Source organism: Cheilinus undulatus, linkage group 17 (genome assembly GCF_018320785.1).
Source record: "Cheilinus undulatus linkage group 17, ASM1832078v1, whole genome shotgun sequence".
NCBI lineage: Eukaryota > Metazoa > Chordata > Actinopteri > Labriformes > Labridae > Cheilinus > Cheilinus undulatus.
This window is the reverse complement of record NC_054881.1, coordinates 13,962,868-13,981,125: the sequence shown is the minus strand read 5'-3', so window position 1 is coordinate 13,981,125 and position 18,258 is coordinate 13,962,868. Positions and strand designations below refer to the sequence as shown.

Here is an 18,258-nt window from a genome sequence, read left to right as displayed (position 1 = left end):
GATGTAATGGTAGCCAGGAATACTGATTAACCAGTGACTGGACCTTCCAGCCACTCGGACACATTCATAAACAAAAACAACATTTGTCATGAGGAAAGCTGATCAAAATGTTCCTGATGCACAATGACAGCAAGAACATATCAAACAAGGCCTAACTGTGTAGATAATACTAAAAATGAATAGAGATCAATATTGCACTTATCAATACTTTTAGACAGTGCCAAAGTTGGCGACCTACCACTCATCATAAGAACAAATTCAGCTGCAACAGCAATTATAACAGGGTAACTTAATCCTGCACTGAAAAAGTTATCGATTCTTCTAAACCCTGAAGAGCCTGCAGACTCTGGTCCAGTCAATGTTGGTGGGTAGTTGAGCTACATTTTGTTGTAACAGGATACAGGGAAGTCCTCACACTCATTAACCCTTTTAGATGGGAAACATTGAGCAGCAGGCAAAATATTTCTATTTTTCCATCAATATTTCATCACCGGCTCAGGCCAAACAAAGCCAGGGGCTTTGACCGTAATGGTCCCATCTGTCTATAGATCTTAAGGACATCAGTGTATGGGTGTCCTTTGACACCAGAAAATAGGCTTCCACATAAGGAAAACACTGCACTCACTCACAGGATCCATGCATGTTAGCTAGCCTGGAAGGCAAAGTGGATCCTGCTTTATTTTAATGGTTCCTCACAGATGGTCTCTTCATGTTGTTGCTGGAGATCAAGTTTCTAAAGTGTGAATGAAGCAGAGATTTCAGGACTTAGGATGAAGCAGCTCTCAAATTAGCCAATAACTGATTTAAGTCACTGTATTTGTTGAGTATAACTTACTTCCACTATGGATTCTCTTCTTTACAAACTGATAAAAAGTTTTCAGTCCTAGATTTCTTCAGTACATCAAAATGAAATAACAGCATTTTAACCTGTGATCATCAGTTTTTAGATTGGCTCAATATAACGCTCCCCATGAATATAAAAGATACAAACATAAATAATTTATCAGTGTTAATACAGCTGCATTGGCATGATATCCTGGCCTGTAAATCCCTCATTGTTTCTCAGCAGTATAGAGAGTGACCTCATCATTTTGCCTGGCCCATTAGCTTTCCACACAAACCCCACGGGACCGGTCCATTAACCCCTTACCTGCTAAGTAAAGTAGCATTAAGTGAAATGAAATCAGAGCGTCAGTAGGAGTAGATGGGCATGACGGCAGAAAAACTAAATTTCTTGACTTGAAAGGTTGATTAAAAAGTGGAAATCTGTTCCAACGAGCCAGAAACAGGATGGTAAATTTAACAATGGAGCCTTGATACAGCCGTTCTTGGTTTGGATTACACAAACCTAAGTGAAGGAGAGCTACTTCAGCCTCTAATTGGTTATAATTACACCCCCACCGATGGTCATTGTTCCTGTCTTATTGTGTTTAAAGAGGAGAGGTCAGTGAACACAGAAGCCCTCTCCACTCACAGGTACATGGAGAGCAGAGATTGTGAGCATAGATTAGATTATCCCGATGGGAAAGTAAATTGTGATGGCTTTATTCTTTCATTTCGGCCCAATAAACAGTTCACTATTTTTTTTAAGTTTGAGCCAAATGGAAACCTCTAGTGCTGAAAACAAAGCCAATGGAGTATTACAGATTTTTTTCTTAAGATAATCAAAATAAATGAACATTAAGTTCATACTTTTCTAATGTTGATGCTGTTTATGAAAGAAAAAAGCTAGTTTTAGGCCCTAAAGGAACTAAACCACATCGAGAAGTTTAAGCACAAATCACACAACCACATGAAAGGCAGACTCATAGATTGAAAGTTAGGTTGCAATAGGGTAACCAATATGGTCGTCGTTATCAATGGGCTTCAAAATGATCTTCAGGAACCAGTGGTTGATGTTACTGAAACAATGTCCACCTTTATACAGTCTATGACTTCAACTTCAGTATGTGTGTAAAATGTGGAACGTAAAAATGGGGGTTTGCATGAATGAAAGCCCAGAGATCACAGCTGTTACGATTCAAAGCCCCAATTTCAAAAAAGTTGGAGCACTGTATAAAATGTAAACAAAGCAGGATGAAATTATTTGCAAATCTTTTAAACCCATACTTTACAATAGAACATAAACAACATATCAGATGTTGACATCTACCATTAATGAAAAATATTAGTTGATTTTGATTTTTGATCACAGCAACACAATTAAAAAAAGTAGGGATGGGTCAACAAAAGGCTGGAAAAGTAAGTGGTTTGTTTGACCAGTACAAGTACTTGATTCTGCTAAAGCATAATACACTTCTTCAGCCCTGGCAGAGGTGCACTTAAGGATTATATATCGGCATTATAAAACATGCTCATGTTGTATAATCACTAAGACCATGCCACTCGACAATCAAATCATACCATGGCATAGTGTTACAGGACCCTATCTGACCTTAACTTCTCAAAATAAGCCACAGAGTGAGTTGAGTGACTATCACGTCTGTGTGTTTTTCTTTTGTGCCAACTCTGTGTAAAATGTTAATATAATATCGTGTTGGGATGACATATCCATGCCAAGGCCTGTTTGGGCTCAGAAGATTGGGAATGCAAACCAGCAGGATACTGGGGAGGGGAAACAGTGTTTTAGATGGGTATAGGGCAACAGGGGCTAGTCTGAGAGCAGCCTCCATAAAAGTTCTCTTTTTTACTTCAGGGTTGCAAGTCAGCAAATGATCAGCTAGAGATAATGAATGGCTGTCAAAAAAATTTATAGCAATCCACCCTGTAGCTGCTGAGATATTCCAGTTTGGACCAAAGGGTTGAATGGCCTCAAATATTGCTGCAAATAAGGTGCAAAAGGGCATGAAGTGCTCTCTAATTAGAGGTGTATGTATGTGTGTTATTGTAACACATTCACTTGATTCAAGTCAGTTTTTTTCACCTTCAGACAAACAATAAGTGTTTCTAAGCATAAGTTAGCAATGATAAAAGTATGTCTAATATCAAGAGTCTCCTTTTTCTTGCATGTTCAGTATCCAGAGTGTCTCCCCTCTTGGCCACTCCATCTCAAGAGGTCATGGACTCTGATCCTGAACAATAGCCTCCTTTGTGCATGTGCTGTCGGCAGAGTGACAAGGACTTGAAGGTTAGTCAACCTGGACTCCTGAGGAGACACAGTCGCACAGCGACGTCCATTAGGGCTCGGTCCTGTGACGCCGCCGACTTTCATGTCGTGCTATTGTTACACTGCTCTCCCCTGAGAGGTGGACACAGAGTGGGTAATGAGGGGTAATTGGTCCAGGGTCAAGGATGATTAATTCCCTTGGTCAGGTGTCAGTTAGTTTTCATACCTGGCTGGCTGGGGGACAGGTAGGAGGGGAAGGCGGATGGAATATGAGACCAGTGGGTAAGGAGATGTGAATCCAGGAGAACATACATGCAGAGCCAAGCCTTTTGGAGTCCATGTTAAAAAATATATCATACCTTTCTATTCATATAACAAACACCATGTGTAAGACAGGTATCACATCAGTAAAAATTTCCAGGATCATATCTTTGAAGAAATAAAGTTAAAAGGTCACCACGATCCTCCCCCTCCAACAACCGAATCCAGATTGAGATTGATAGCTGTCCCCATCCCTCCTACCTCCCCTTCAGCTTGACTGACTAATCTGAATACCGCTCTCTCCATCGCTTCATTCTAACCGGGCAATTTTGGACACTGATTATCTTACAACCTGTGTGTGCACGACAGTAAATGCAGGGGCTGGCTGGTAATTGACCAGGCAAAGACTGAGACGCCTGCCGTGTAATTGAGCGGGGGGGCTGCGGGGCTCTTTAAGGACTGAAAGGGTCCGAGAAGCCCTCATTGCCCATTAGACCTGGCAGGGGGTCTCTGGTGCCTGTGGACTCCACCTTGAAGCCCTCAGTGAACTCGGTGCTACAATACAGGAGTGACAGCTTTCAATGGGGAGTGGTAGCCTCGAAGCAGCTGCTGGCTCCTATAGACATGAGTCCTGAGCATGCATGGAGAATATTTATGTGTGAAGAGAACAGGTAAAGTAAATTGCTGCACACTTTTATGAATCTATTTTGCAACTTTTAAGATCTGTCTGAGACCCCCCCCCCCCAAAAAAAAAAAAAATTGGGACCATGAAGCTTAGGTACTTTTCAGATTTTTAACCTTTTATGTCAAACTGAAATTTCTTCAAAGTAATGTCAATTCAATAAAAATATGTAATGTAAGTTACTGTATAAATGTTCATCCCCTTTAAAGTGACTGACCTGAGACAACAGAGACATTTAACAAGTTTTTGTAACTTTTTTGGTCAAAAAGCCAAATATTGATCACAATTGATGTATAAAATCAATAAAATGGTAAACATCCAATGGGGTGAATGCTTTTATAGGCACTGTATATTTAGCCCAGGCTTCTCTTTATATTGACTCCACCCTTTCACTCTGTTCTCTGAGCTTGGAGACCCCCTGCAGCACAGAGAAACATACATATTCAGCCAATTGGTTTTCCTTCCATTTGACTTGTGCCATTTGAGCTCAGAAATGGCCTTGTCACTTCTGCTCCAGTGAGCCCCCATGTTCATTATCACTGCTGTATCATGCACATGCTCTGCTGCTGCTTCATCAACATATCATAAATATGATCCGTTTGTTCTCACTGGCCCAAAGTCTTCACGGGGCAGTGACTGTACAGCCCTGAGAGTTAAACAGGCAGAGGCATTAATAAGAAGGATGCCTGCCAATGACAGGAGCTATTAATCACTGACACTTACACTGACAGTGGCAGAAGAGTAGGGCCAGTGTTTGCTTTTAAACTCATCATAAATACCATTTATTAAAATATAATCAATTATTAGAGCTGAGGAAGAAAAACACATACTCAGTATTTTCTGTAACAGTCTCAGTTTTTTTATTTGTGTTCAAGTTCTTGCCGACTGATGCTACGACAAAGACAAAATCCATGAGTTAAAATACTGAGAAATACATTTTATTAATATGCCTATCCATAAAGTATGAATCAACCTGATTGAAACTATTTCCTTTTAACAGCTTGCTGATATTTTTTCCCCTAGCCTTCAGCTTTAAGCATCACAGTTGAACAGTAAGTGTGACTAGTAGTGTAGATACATTGTGCTTGTTTAAATAACAGGAGACAGTAAGGCAACATGAAGATAACAGAGGCACAAAGTCTTAATCTACTACCACCTGAGGGAGGGTGGAGAGAAGGAAGATGGCTCAGAGGACTGCTGTGGTCACTGCTGAGAGTTGGAGAAACCCTGCAAACGATGGTGTTCCCTTAACCTGTTGAGGAGAATAAAAAGACAGAAGAATATGATTTTAAGGGAAATGAATAATGGAAACATAAATGTTTTTACAGCTGTTTGACAAAAGTAGAAACTCAAATCTTAGCTAGTTTATTTGCTTGGCTTCTAGTCATGCAGTCTAGGCTGCATCCCTTACTGGTGACCAATGTACCAGTATAACCATAAGTGCTGAAAATTCACCAAATTCATTGTGTAATTCATTGTGGGCTTCTTCAATGCTCAAAAAAAGTTGGAATACACAGCAACAGAGATCAGAACGGTGGAGGTTGGCGCTGCTTTTTAACAGCTTTAAAACATAATCCTGCATTTAAAGAGAACAGGGAGTATACTGTCAAATAAGCTTTGTGGGGTGCTAAACTGACAGAAAAACAAAAATGTGACAAGTGGAAGTGGGCAGAGAAACTCACTGGCTGTGAGACTGTCTCACAACAATCAGCACAGGCTGAGAGCTCAAGTACTGTATTAAAGCTAGTAGTTGGCAAGCAGTACGGATGAAACAGATACTAAAAGAGCAACACAGCCGCAAAGAAATACAGTTCAAGCTGTTTTCCCTGCAAAGATCAGAACATTTCTACATGCATTAGGTATGATCCTATACTCTAGAGCGGTGGTTCTCAACTGGTCTGGCCTCAGGACCCACCAGTCTGTCTTATGAAAGATCACGACCCAAGTTTACAACAAATTTTCAACAACACGTTTGGTAATTGATTGTATTTCAGTTTGGAGCATGATTGGACCTGATGTAAATAAAGGGACAAAACTGACAAACTGTATACCCACTTTCCCCATCATTACGTGTCAATTTCTACCACTTTTCCAGAGACCTTGTGAAGTTACTTCATTATCATGGGAAAAGTAGCCATTTATTGCAAGAAGAGGAGATAAACATGTAAATTAACCCAATTTCACAGTAAAACAGAGCAAAATAAAAGGTATCGATGGTCCATTAAGGACTTCAGGACTTTTGCCACCCAGTCATGACCCACTGATAATTGCTCCACGACCCACCTTTGGGTCCCGACCCACCAGTTGAGAACCACTGCTCTAGAAAAAATCTTCTTTTCCTACAGGTTAACTGATCAACCTGGCTTGAAGCTGATTAATATCCCATATTACTCAGTCCTACAGACCTCCTCCTACATGTCTAGCCAGATGAGGGAAGATAGGAGCCTTGAGGAGTCTTGTGGTGAGTGAAGAGGCTAGTTTAGCTGCTTTGACAGCTTTTCTCCCTTATTTTTCAAATACTCTTTCAATTGAAACGCTGATGTACTATTAACCAAATAAAATGGGTGGTGTAAACAACTGGGTAATAACTTCTGGTTCACAAAATAATCTACAAAACGTGTGGCTTGTGTTTGAGAACGAGCCTTCTGTTTTTGTTATCTGATGCACATTTAAATAGTCAAACGGACTCTAAATGAAGCGATGTTTGGGAGCCAAAACAAATTTTTTTAGTAAGAAGCTGAGGACCATATCTAAATCTCTGTAAAGGGATGGATTTCCCATCGCAATGAGATAGACTTGACAGATATCTGCCGTGGAAACACAATCAAGATCAGGGTTGGAAACTTCAAAACCAAATTGTACCACTTGGTTGACATCGACCATACATGAGCGTCGTCTGCCGTCCTTTCTCCTGGCATCTTTTTCATTTTGCCTGAATTTGTGCTAATCTCACTTTCGAAACACAAAAGTAGCTTAAGATGATTTTTTTCCTCACAATCGGCACAGTCCTAAACAGCATAAAATCCTGGCATTCTGATTGCACTTCTCCATGCAGAAACACTTCCTGCCCCACATCCAGAGTGTTGCTGTGCCATCATCAGCAAACCACCTATACCAGGGCACCTTGGTTATGAGTTTTTGCAGCATGAGGCCCAAAGGATGCTAACCTGACAGCGTTAATCCTGATGAATCCGGAGGCATCACAAGGATCGTAGTCTCCCTGCACGTCCATGCTAAAGAGATAAAGAAAACAAAAAAAAACAGCCCCGTCAGAACAATCTTTTAATGTAAGGTTTCAAGGAAAATACAGCTAAAGAGAGACCAAGCACACAAGGAAAAATTGGTGGGTTTTGTAGTTACAAATTGATTGCAATGTTTGGTATTGTGGCAACAACATAAGAGACAAATTTTGGCAACTACTGGGATAACTGGATCGTTGACTATCTGCTTCTTTGAAATATTGTTCCCATCGATTTTTCTCTGAAGGCTCCTCTTTAGCATTGTTTGTCCTGAATAACAAAGAATCAATATCAGAAAATTAAAAACATACTCAAGCACACAAAAGAGGCGCATAACCCATTTTAAAACAAACCCATCATATCAGCTCTGAGAGATGATTTTGTGATCTGATGTTTCTGTCTTCGTGAAAAGAAGTTAGTCCTAACTTAGGCCACATTTGTCACTCAAGATGCAGATTGTAGAGTCTTCTGTTCTTAATGTTTCTCACAAAGCGTGTCCGTGTGCTGTGTAATTGCAGCAGTTTCTACCTGCAGTGCTTAATACACTTCCTCACAGAGTCCTCTCCACCCCCAACTCCCAACATACAGCTTGCACTCATTCTTCAGAAGCACTTAGCAAAAGAGGAAATTGCCAACAAATGATAGGATAAACACTATAAGAAGAAAGAGCGACAACTAAATCATCAACTCTCAATACAAGGCTCCCTACCCGGCACCTGAATGCCATTATGAGTGAGTGGCTACAAAGAATATGTCTGTGTATGTGTATGTGTGGAAGCATGTGATATTTTCTGAAACCCTGCAGTCTAATTGAGAGCGGAGCTGGCGGACAGCGAGGAGGGTGACATTTCTCTCTCAGATGGGTGCGGTGACGGGCTGTGTTACCACTGTGTTAATGACGCCGTTTACTGTTGCCCGTGGAGAGCCAACAGGATGTCAGTGGGGGTTTCATGCCTAATCTGCTCTGTGTGTGTATGTGTGAGTGTGACGGGTCGTCATGTAGACACAAATGAGCGTGCATGAGAGAAAGAGAAGAGACTGACACTTCCATGTGTATACGCAAGAGGATAGGTGCATGCTAAAGTCGTGATAATGCAGGAAAAACAAAGCAGAAGTCTCCTTGAGTAGTTTTTTTTAACTTTTGACAGATATTTTTATCGATAATTTAAGAATGACAATAGTTTCAATACTTTTTCACACAACATTTTTAGAAAACATTTCAGTCTCTGTTACAATGATCAAAAGTAGCTGAAAAGTTCAGATCTTCAGGCATTTTTTTTTAAACTTATTTTTTGCACATCTTGCCTTCATTTGGAAAAGACGACGGGATAGTGCAGAAAATCAGGATGACAGTACGCGAAGCAAAAACAGGAGTGTTGATATCTCAGCATTAAACATTTCCGAGTTGATATAACACTGAAAGTGCTGGGAGTTATTTGACAGTGTTGATTCAGCAGTGTTAGTCTAACTCTGTAGAGAGTCAGCTGGTCAAACCTCAGCCCACTGCTATGTCCCATCATGCACTTGGGCAATGTGTTTGTGTTTTTTGTTGCATTTATGTGTATTCGTATGAGTTTGGATGTTGCCTGTTGTACAATGCTGACATGTTTCTGGTGGATTGTCGCTGTTTTTGACAGTAGACATTACTGCACCATGGGTGAGGTTGTTCACCGAGTTAGTGACTTTCTGCCTGTAGCATTAAATGGACTGAAGTAAAAGATGGACTTCATCAAAAAGTGTTCTAAGCCATACTTTTGTTGCTTTGTTTCATCCTTGCCAGCGTACACTATGATGTGTCACAAGTGCTCAACTCAAGATGGCATCCTTGCGCGTAAAAAGAGTCAGTATTTAAAACTTAAAATACTCCAAATTAAAACAAGTGGAAGAACATAACACAATGCTGGGTAAAAAGTATACTTTAATGTGAGTGTTAAAAATGAACACAATAAGAGAGTTAAAAATGAACACTTTCCAAAGTTTAGATTTAACTCTGAACCTTTGAGAATTGAGTTGCAAAAGTTTATGTATCTTACTTACGGACATAGTAGCATCAGTAAGAGTTAGGAGACACTGGAAAATTAAACTAGTTAGATCAGTCTATCAAGCTTGATAAATGTTGATATCAAATGCTATCCTTACCATGGCAAAAAAAAAAATCACGTTAACATTTTGGAAAGAGGTAGTAGCCCCAACTTTTAAATTATGGCTGGCTGTAACAGTAAAACCCTCTCATTTGGAGAGAATTCAGCTCTGGCCATAAAAGAAATTGTGGCACTTGCACAAGATTTAGCAACCTCTTCTTCAGAACACTAAAAACACAAGCTAGACTGAATGACATTAATAGCTTCATTTGGTTTACACAAAACAAATTAAAAACAGAGGGGGAATGGATAAGGAGTCAGTCGTGTATCTTTTTCCCTCTTCTTTTGTTACTGTCTGTATTTTACATGTTAATGTGTGGTGGTTTGTTCTCTTAAGTTTGAATTAAAACAGATTTGTAGTTTTAATGTTTAACCGCTTCATTAGAAAAAAGATTTGAACTAAAATGAAAATCAAATGCTGGTACTGGTGCTAAAATGTTGCCAACATATTTGTGCAATCAAGAAAGTGAACAAGAGCTAAAAATAATATTAAATTCCAAATACTAGATGCCTAGGACATTTGTTTTGTTTCAATGGAATCAAGATGGGTACCAGTGGTTTTTCTTCCTCTTAACTTTACTAGTTTCATACTGAAGTTTAAAAATCTGGTGACAACCCTACTTTAAACAGCAAAGAAAAAATTTCAAATTAATTGTGACAATTCTCCTTTTTTCAATTAAACCTGTTTTTTTCCCTAAATGATGAAATGTAGTTTTCTTTCACAAAAAAAAAAAAAAAGCATTAGAACTGAATGATCTAAGGGTAGATCAGAGTTTGTGCGATGAACTTAACCACAGAAAAAAAGATCTTGTTATGGATTAAAAAGAAAGTAAGGGAATAATTAAAAGTGAAATGATTGATGATACAAGGTGCAGATTACTTTTCCCTTTTCCACTGAGCCGTTTCGGAGTTTTTACTGCAAAATGAGACATTAAGGAGAAGTGGTGGACTTATTTTACAATACTGTGGCTGCAGGGGAAAACTGTGGTGAGAAGAGAAGACTGCTCTATTTAAAAGAATGCATTAATCATTGACCTTTGATCGATTGATTGATATTTTTATTTCGATCATGTAAATCACAACTTAAAAACAGTTAAAAATACAAATAAGTAAACATCAAAAAATGAAAACAAGACAAGAAAGTAACTTGAATCTGCAAATTCTTAAGCATCTCAGTTTACATAAGCAAAAAGAAGTAGGAAGAAGTATAGACTTATCTAATCCTACCCCCTTTAATCGCATCACAATTAAAGCATCAATGATAACAGCTCCTAAAAAAAACTTAGTTATGCATGTGCATGTAGAGCTGAAACAGCTAGACTCTACTGATGGATAGAAAGGTTCTACTTGCCTTTTTTTCGCATGAAGTAACCAGTCTTTATTTATTTAATTTCCAAGGAAAAACTCCAAACAAACAGAGATTAGCTAGTTTCAGTTTCTCAGATTTGAGGGTTTGATGCCTTTTTTTATAGATTATAACAAACTGAAGAATCTCAATGAAGCTAAACAGAGCTAGAAAGAAATTTCATCTCTAAATCTACATATAATGAGCTTTTACATCTTTATCTTTCTGATACCATAAAATACCTGAGTGTATGTATAGGTATTTTTGTTTATATGACAGATTTTAAAACAATGACCTCATTAGTATGTCATATAATTGAGTGTTAACAGTATCGTTGTTCTTAAATCTGATTTGTGAGGGTTTTGTATCGTGCTGCTTGTAATGGGCTCTCTTCTGAGGAACCACTGCGCCCATCTGTCAGTGGCCTCGAGGTCTTTGTGATCCTGCAACTCAACACCTCCGTCACACACGTGTTGAAGAAATGTGTCTGAACAAGGTCAGGTGTTGTACTCAAACATGAGCCTTCATTAGTCAGAGTTTCTTAGAGACAGGCTGGTTGAGAGGTCAGTGAGTCATAATTTATCTTCACAGTGACTCAGCGGTTATTTCTGAATTGTTTCTTTGGAAATCTGAACACTGGAGGCAAAGTAACATGGTAATTAAATATGGGTTAAAAGGGCTAAATGAATGCACCATCTGTATACAGTATAATATCTATTTATTCCTTTATTGCTAACTTTCACTTGGGATTAAAAAATGCACTTAGCTTTGTGATTTTTTTTCCCGCTGCTCCAGCAAAAGGAACAGAAAGGCTGACTGTGTGAGAAATCTCTCCTTTTGTCCCTCACTCTGACCTGCTAAACTAGCATGACACCCACGTACTTTCCCTTTAAAAGCCCACTGAAATCACCTCTCTCCTCTGGCTGAAAACCCCATTAGCTCGCTGACTTTAGGGTACAACTGGAGTGTGTGTGACTGAAGTGGAGATGGAGGGGCATATGGAGAGGTTTTTACTTTGGTCAGTGCTGAGCCTGCCCACAGGGCATCAGGGGTCAGCCTCCTGAACAAACCCACTGTTAGCAGGGCTAAGAGGGCCACGGGGGTGCAGTAGGAAGGGTTGGGGTCAGGGTCTGCCCTCCAGGAACTGAGCTTGAAACTTCTCTGATGTCTTTGTGAGGCCGGGTTGGTGTAGTGTTGATGTGGAGGTCAGGAGAGAACTTGAGCGAGCTGATCTGACACAACAGGCTGGCTGCTCTGAACACAGTGCACAGACCAGCCAAATACAGGTGGCCGCTCAAACAAGCAACCACTATGCCTTGTCCACTCATGCTAAATTTTCAGGACAGGCGGCCCCGTCGAATAGGAAGCAAGACGTGACGTTTAAACATGAAGTAACAGATGAAGCAACGGTGTCTGAAACCAAAATGACATTAACGCTTCTGTAACAGCCTTTGAGGCTGGAAAAGAAACGGGATGAAATTCACTTTCATTGTGTCCGTTCTTACCTGACCAGCTCTTCATTGTAGAGGGACTTAGGTGACTCCCGTCCCAGGATGTAGACATGGCCCTTGAACACAGACATCTGAACTTTCCCCTCCACGTTCTCCTGAGATCTGGCTATGCAGTGCCGCACAAACTCACACTCTGGACTGTACCAGAAACCTAAAGTGGTAAATAATGCAGGGACAAGTTGAGTACAAGTCATAAGCTGCTTGAAACATGGGCATAGCCTTAGGCAGTGGTTTCCAACCTTTTTTTGCCCAAGGCACACCTTTTCCATATCCATATCCATACAAATACTACTTATGACATGTCACACTAACTTAAATTGTTGCATAATTGTAATAATTACATATGGTTGCACAAATTCCCAAGGCACACAAAACTTTACCACAGAGCAAACCAGCATGCCTTGCCACCCTATTTAAGAAACACTGGTCAAAGCAATGTCACCCATTGGTTTCTGAAGAGGCGTTTGAAGCCCAACGATGTGGGTAACAAATTAGAAATGCTATCTCAATCTAGAAACAAAGGTGCAGATCAGGTTGGCCTTACGCCACCTGGCAAACAGCAGCAATGTGTTCACCTGCAAATCAGCTTAGTTATACACAGTGTGAATTTTGACAACTGTTTTTAATTTTAGTCAATTAAAATTCCATATATTTCAGTCTTAACTTTTAGTCCAAAAGTTTATTCTCTTTCCTAAATACAGCACCAAATCATGTCAGTAGGCTCTATGCACCCTGAAAACCCCAGTTTCCCTTCCTTCTACAGCCGAGAGGCAGAGGAAATACAGATATGTCGTGTTTTGACAGATTTAGCCACTGTGGAGAAATATAATGGATTTTGGATGTCTAACAGAAACTAAATTTCATTTTGGTCAGTCTAAGTCATCTTGATGAAAACTAAACTTACTTTACGTCAGTTTTAGTCATCTTAGATCATTTTTAGCCAGTCTTCGTTTTGGAAAAAAGTAGTCGACAAACATTTTAGCCATAGTTTTACTTGCCGAAATTAACACTGGTTATGCATTTAACTGGAAAGTTTTTGCATGACTTTTTTTTAAATAAGCCAAAGAAGTAAAGTCAAACTAAGCTAATGAGCTAGCTTAGCTGTGAGAGTGTTTATTTCTGCTTTTGTCCATTTGGCAGCTGGGTGAGTGTACTGTTTCTAGTCATGTTCTGGAAAAAGCTTTTGGGGTTTATTTTTCTACTCTGTTTGGCTTTTAACATCGTCCCTCTACTAGAGGTTTAAAGCTGGAGAAGAGCGTAACTGATGAGCACAATTTGTTATTTTTACAAAGGACAATCTCAGATTTAGAAAAAGCTTTAATGTGCACGGGCCAAAATGTGCAAACCAAACTGATCTTAACTTGCCCATAAGACTTTTTACATGTTGTTCAGTTTTTGCGTTTAGATTTACATTTTTACATATGATTAGTTAACAAAAGAAACCAGGAAGATCATGTGAAGAAAGGGTCTGTTATCCTGCAAATCCTCCATTGGCATTAGAGTCCACCGGGTCTTTGTGATGTCTTGTTGAGCTAAAATCTGTCTGTGCTTTGGTTTCATTTCTGTTCCAGGTGAAGTTCACACACCCTTTTCTTTTGTCTCATTTCGCTGACCTGCTCCGTCAGTCTCTGAGACAGATGGGCGAGGGATGTGTCTGTGTATGTTCAGAGGTCAGGAACGCCCCACTCAGCGGGGGTTCTCCTCTCATCAGCGGGCTGACCTCCACCTCGTTGTCTGGTTCAAAGGCACAATCGCTCCCTGATTTTACTGGCTCCAAATAGCACAATGTGTCACATGTGAAACTACACGCTAGATCAAGTTTATGGTAGTTTTTTTTTTTTTTTTTTTTTTGAGAAATTTCAGATTATATTACCTAATCATTGTTTGTTTAATCCATATTGTTTTAAAGAAAAATGTTATATCAGGAGGAGAGGGTCACAATTTTCTTATATTAAAAAATTATAATGCAAATGAAATGCCAGGGTTTGCATAAGTATGGGGTTTTTTTCTTATTTAACAACAAAAAATATTGGAAAAAGCTTCTTAGAATTACATCATTTTATTTTCTTTTAACTGGAAATGTGGAAACGGCATTCCCCTCAATTGGTGCAAATTCACCCCCAAAAAAGAATCCCTCTGGATAAGTGGTGACGTATTAATGTAAAACAGATGCAGGACAGGTGGATTGTTAACATAAGCCCCATTTATATGCAGAGTTATTAATGATTTAAACCCACAATGGGTTTAATCTCTGCCCTGCCTCTGAAAGTAGCACCTTTGTGCGTGTGTGTTTTTGTGTGTGTTTGAGTACTAGGCCACTTCAATTATACCCTCCAGAGAGAGGAAGGAGTCTCTAATGGCACTGATCCTATTATGTGGATGAAGGTGCAGGGGACTGGAGACCGAGCAGAAGGGATGATTAAGACACCTGAGCCAAGAAAAGCTTACACAAACACACACACTGAGCACGCAGAGACACCACGGTACACGTTCAGCGTGATCGTTTCTCCCTAATGTAAACTGTTGCTGTTTCTCTCATGAAACAGTTATTTGCTGTTGACTTTGGCTGGATTGATCTGCACTTTGTGTTACTAACTGTGGTATTAGCAGGGATGAACAGCCTCAAAATACAGCGATAAGAGGATGTAAACATGGATAATTCTAATTGATTCAACAAAACATGTTGGAATTACCTTTTATTTTCACCAGCAAAGGGTATTAGTTGAAAAAGATAGACATACAGACATGGCAAAAAAAGCACATTAAATAGGCCCATGCTACAAAACTTGAGACAACAGAACATATTATAACATGCTGGAATTTGAAACCCTGCAAATACAAAAAGGCCTGAAAAAATCAGTCCTGTCTGACTCATGTTTTATAACATTTTGCAGCCAGTTGTGATGACCCAGCTCTTTAAAATGTGGATAAAAGTAATAGTAGACTACACAAAATCTGTCGTGAAAGCCTGGCATATTTTAAAACTTTCTGCACTTCAGTACCAGAAACAGGAGCTGCAATAATCAGCCTGGTCGATTATCGTGGCTGATATTCTGCGTACGGCCGACATTCTGCACTGGCAGTTTATTTCACCAATGTGTGTCTCTCTGGCTCTACTACCTAATTGGCTAGACGTCATCAGTAATTGGCACTTGACATTAACACCACAGTGACGAAGTTCATCACTTCCTTTCTCCTGCTGCTTTCCCTGTGCCGTTTATAGTGTCAATATATTTAGCGCTACATTGATTGCTGTGCAGTTAGACATAGTAAAGTTATCATCAAGTTCTCAAAACCTTTAACGGCTGATCTGCTGAATTGTTTGTTTCAAAATCCTTCTTTTATTAAAAAAAAAAACTTTTACAAAAAATACTGTTAATTTTGCCGACTAAAACTACGACTGAGCGTGAGAAAGACTGGACTAAAATGTGCTAAAAACAGATCTTTGATGACTAAAACTCTGAAGAAAAGTAAGTTTAGTTTTCATCAAAGAGTTTTTGAGAATTTTGTTTTCATCGGACATTCAAAATCCATGAAATTTCTCCACTGTAGGCAAATACATCAAAAACAAAGCATGTGTAGCTCTTGTCTTCTCAGCTGTAGAAAGCAGTGATCACAGGTGTGGCAGATGTTCATGAAACACACTAACGTAATTCGGCACCAGATTCAGGCAAAGAGAATAATGTTTGGACTAAAAGTAAAATGTACTCACTCTCTACAGACTAAAATGTCTGAGTTTCGTCAGTTAAAACAGTGTTTCCCAATCTTTTAAGCCCGTCACCCCTAAAATAAAGGTGTCAGAGATCAGGGACCCCCACCTTCCCTTGAAGGGGAAAAAGTGCACGAAGTTACACAAAGCCTCATGTTCAAAACTTTCATTTTAGGTAGTTTTATTTAATCTTTTAGGTACATTTGACCACAAATTTTACTTGATAACTGTGTTTTATTTTAAATTTAACTTAATTTAACAATATTATAATTATAATAAAATGTGCTATTTTAAATCATATTACATTTTTCTTTGTTTTTTGGAAAGCAAACCCCCTTCAGTGTTTTGTGACCTCCACTTTGGGAAACACTGAACTAAAACAAGATTAAAACTATAAAGGGTAGAAATGACTCAAATGTGACTAAAACTACTTTTAAATCTTGAAATTAAAAAAAAAAACTGCCATAATTAACACTAAAAAAATCACCTCAGACACTAACATGAAAAAAATTAAAAAGAAAATTTTATTCATAGTGAGTGTTACAGCCTATAATCTATATTACAGTACTTCTTGCTCCTTACAGCAGTGGTATTACATCACATGGTTTTATTAAGACATTATGCATTTAAATGCAAGTTCAGGCACCAAGAACCCTTTCCCCCCTGTGAGCCTGTGATGGCATACGCAACTCATGTTTGCACCCAAGCTCACAGGAAGATGCTTTAACAATACTATTATTATTTGCTAACACCAAACAGTGTTTACCTGCTGCACATTAATTACAAAACCTGCCACCTGCTCTGACATGAGGAGGAGCCGCTGACATTTTGGTTAGGGAGAGTCTAAGTGCCTGGTTTGCTCTTCGTGAAACATGCAGAGGACTGGGACTCAGTGTGAGATGTTGTCAGTCTAAAAATCACAGTTACAAGCGGTTTATATTTACCTGTCTTTGTGTCTAGAAGGCTGAGCTATCAGTCATCAAATGCATGTGTTTAAACCAGTAATGAAGGCACTGAAAAAATCTGTTTCATGGCAGAAGTAATACCTGTGATGGTACTGACTGATATCAGTTTACCACCATTACTTACATTTAAAATAATAATAATAATAATAATAATAATAATAATAATAATAATAATAATATCTTATGTTTTAGTCAGAATTAGATACATATTGGGAGATCATTATTTTATAAGTCTGAGATTCCAACTAAATACTCCTATGTATTCATAGATTGACCTCTTACAAAAAAAAAAGATTATATCTCATCGGGCTCACCCAGCATTGTGATAATGTGTTGTTTCAAGTCTGCAGACAGAGAATTTTTAAAAAATCCAATATCATTGTAAGTCTAATATTTTTCTTTTGCATAAAGATAAACAACAATGAAAGTTTAATCTTACCACAAACAAAAAAATTTAAGTAATGTCAGATGTAGCTAAGGAACTTACCATTGTAGATGAGCTCGGAGAACTTGATACCCAGTCCCTGCTTGATCCGACGCACCTCTTTGTCCATGGTGAAGGTCTCGATGTCTAAGTGGGCTGACAGCAGAACCGTGCCACCTGGGGTTTCATATATGCCTAAAAAATACAGAACAACAAATAAATCTTTGCACAACAGAAAGTGTAACATAACCTAAGCATTTAATTAAGATTCTTGAACGTAGATACAAGCAACTGTATCATCGAATTTATAGTCTGACAGGTCTAGATACTAAAATAGACATAAAGGGAAACATAATAATACCCCCACCCTCATCATAGTCTTCTAAGGCCATTTCTACAGGAATAATACACAAGCCCACTTCATCTGAACTAAGTATAAGCAAACAGCTCTATTATTCATCTACTGTTTGACAGACAAGCCAACATGGCAATCACAAACTATGTTTGAGTCCGTCCTGGGTAAATGACAGGTTAGGAGGCCCCTGCCAGCCTGGAGCCTGGACCAGGGTTCTGACTACCCTGCAATTTACCCCCTCTGGACAGGGAGGGAGGGGTGAGAAGAGAAAAGATGAGGTGGATGACAGGAGAAATGAAGCTGTCACTCAAATGTCAACTAAAACAAAAAGAGGACCATGGAAAATGCTATTAGACAGACTTGACAACAGAAATGAGAGCTTTATCAATGACATCCATTTTTCTAAGTGCTGTCCTTCCATCCAATACATGGTTCCTCACATCAGCTGTCTATTTGAGTGATGTCTTACAGCTGGGGCTGTCACAATGTCAGGATTTCAAACTTTGAAACGATGCTATGT

The 18,258-nt window shown here is 39.0% G+C and overlaps 1 protein-coding gene across 1 annotated transcript in view; it reads right to left on the bottom strand.

Annotated features, from left to right (window-relative positions):
• Positions 1-4,885: 4,885 nt before the first annotated feature.
• Positions 4,886-18,258, bottom strand: part of ass1 (argininosuccinate synthase 1) — a 43,243-nt gene continuing 29,870 nt past the window's right edge. The window contains exons 12-15 of the mRNA XM_041810138.1: positions 17,447-17,578; positions 12,280-12,436; positions 7,217-7,282; positions 4,886-5,301 (exon numbers count right to left, since the gene is read on the bottom strand). Of these exons, the coding sequence (XP_041666072.1) occupies positions 5,253-5,301; positions 7,217-7,282; positions 12,280-12,436; positions 17,447-17,578 (404 nt within the window). The 3' untranslated portion in view covers positions 4,886-5,252. The remainder of the gene's footprint in view (positions 5,302-7,216; positions 7,283-12,279; positions 12,437-17,446; positions 17,579-18,258) is intronic.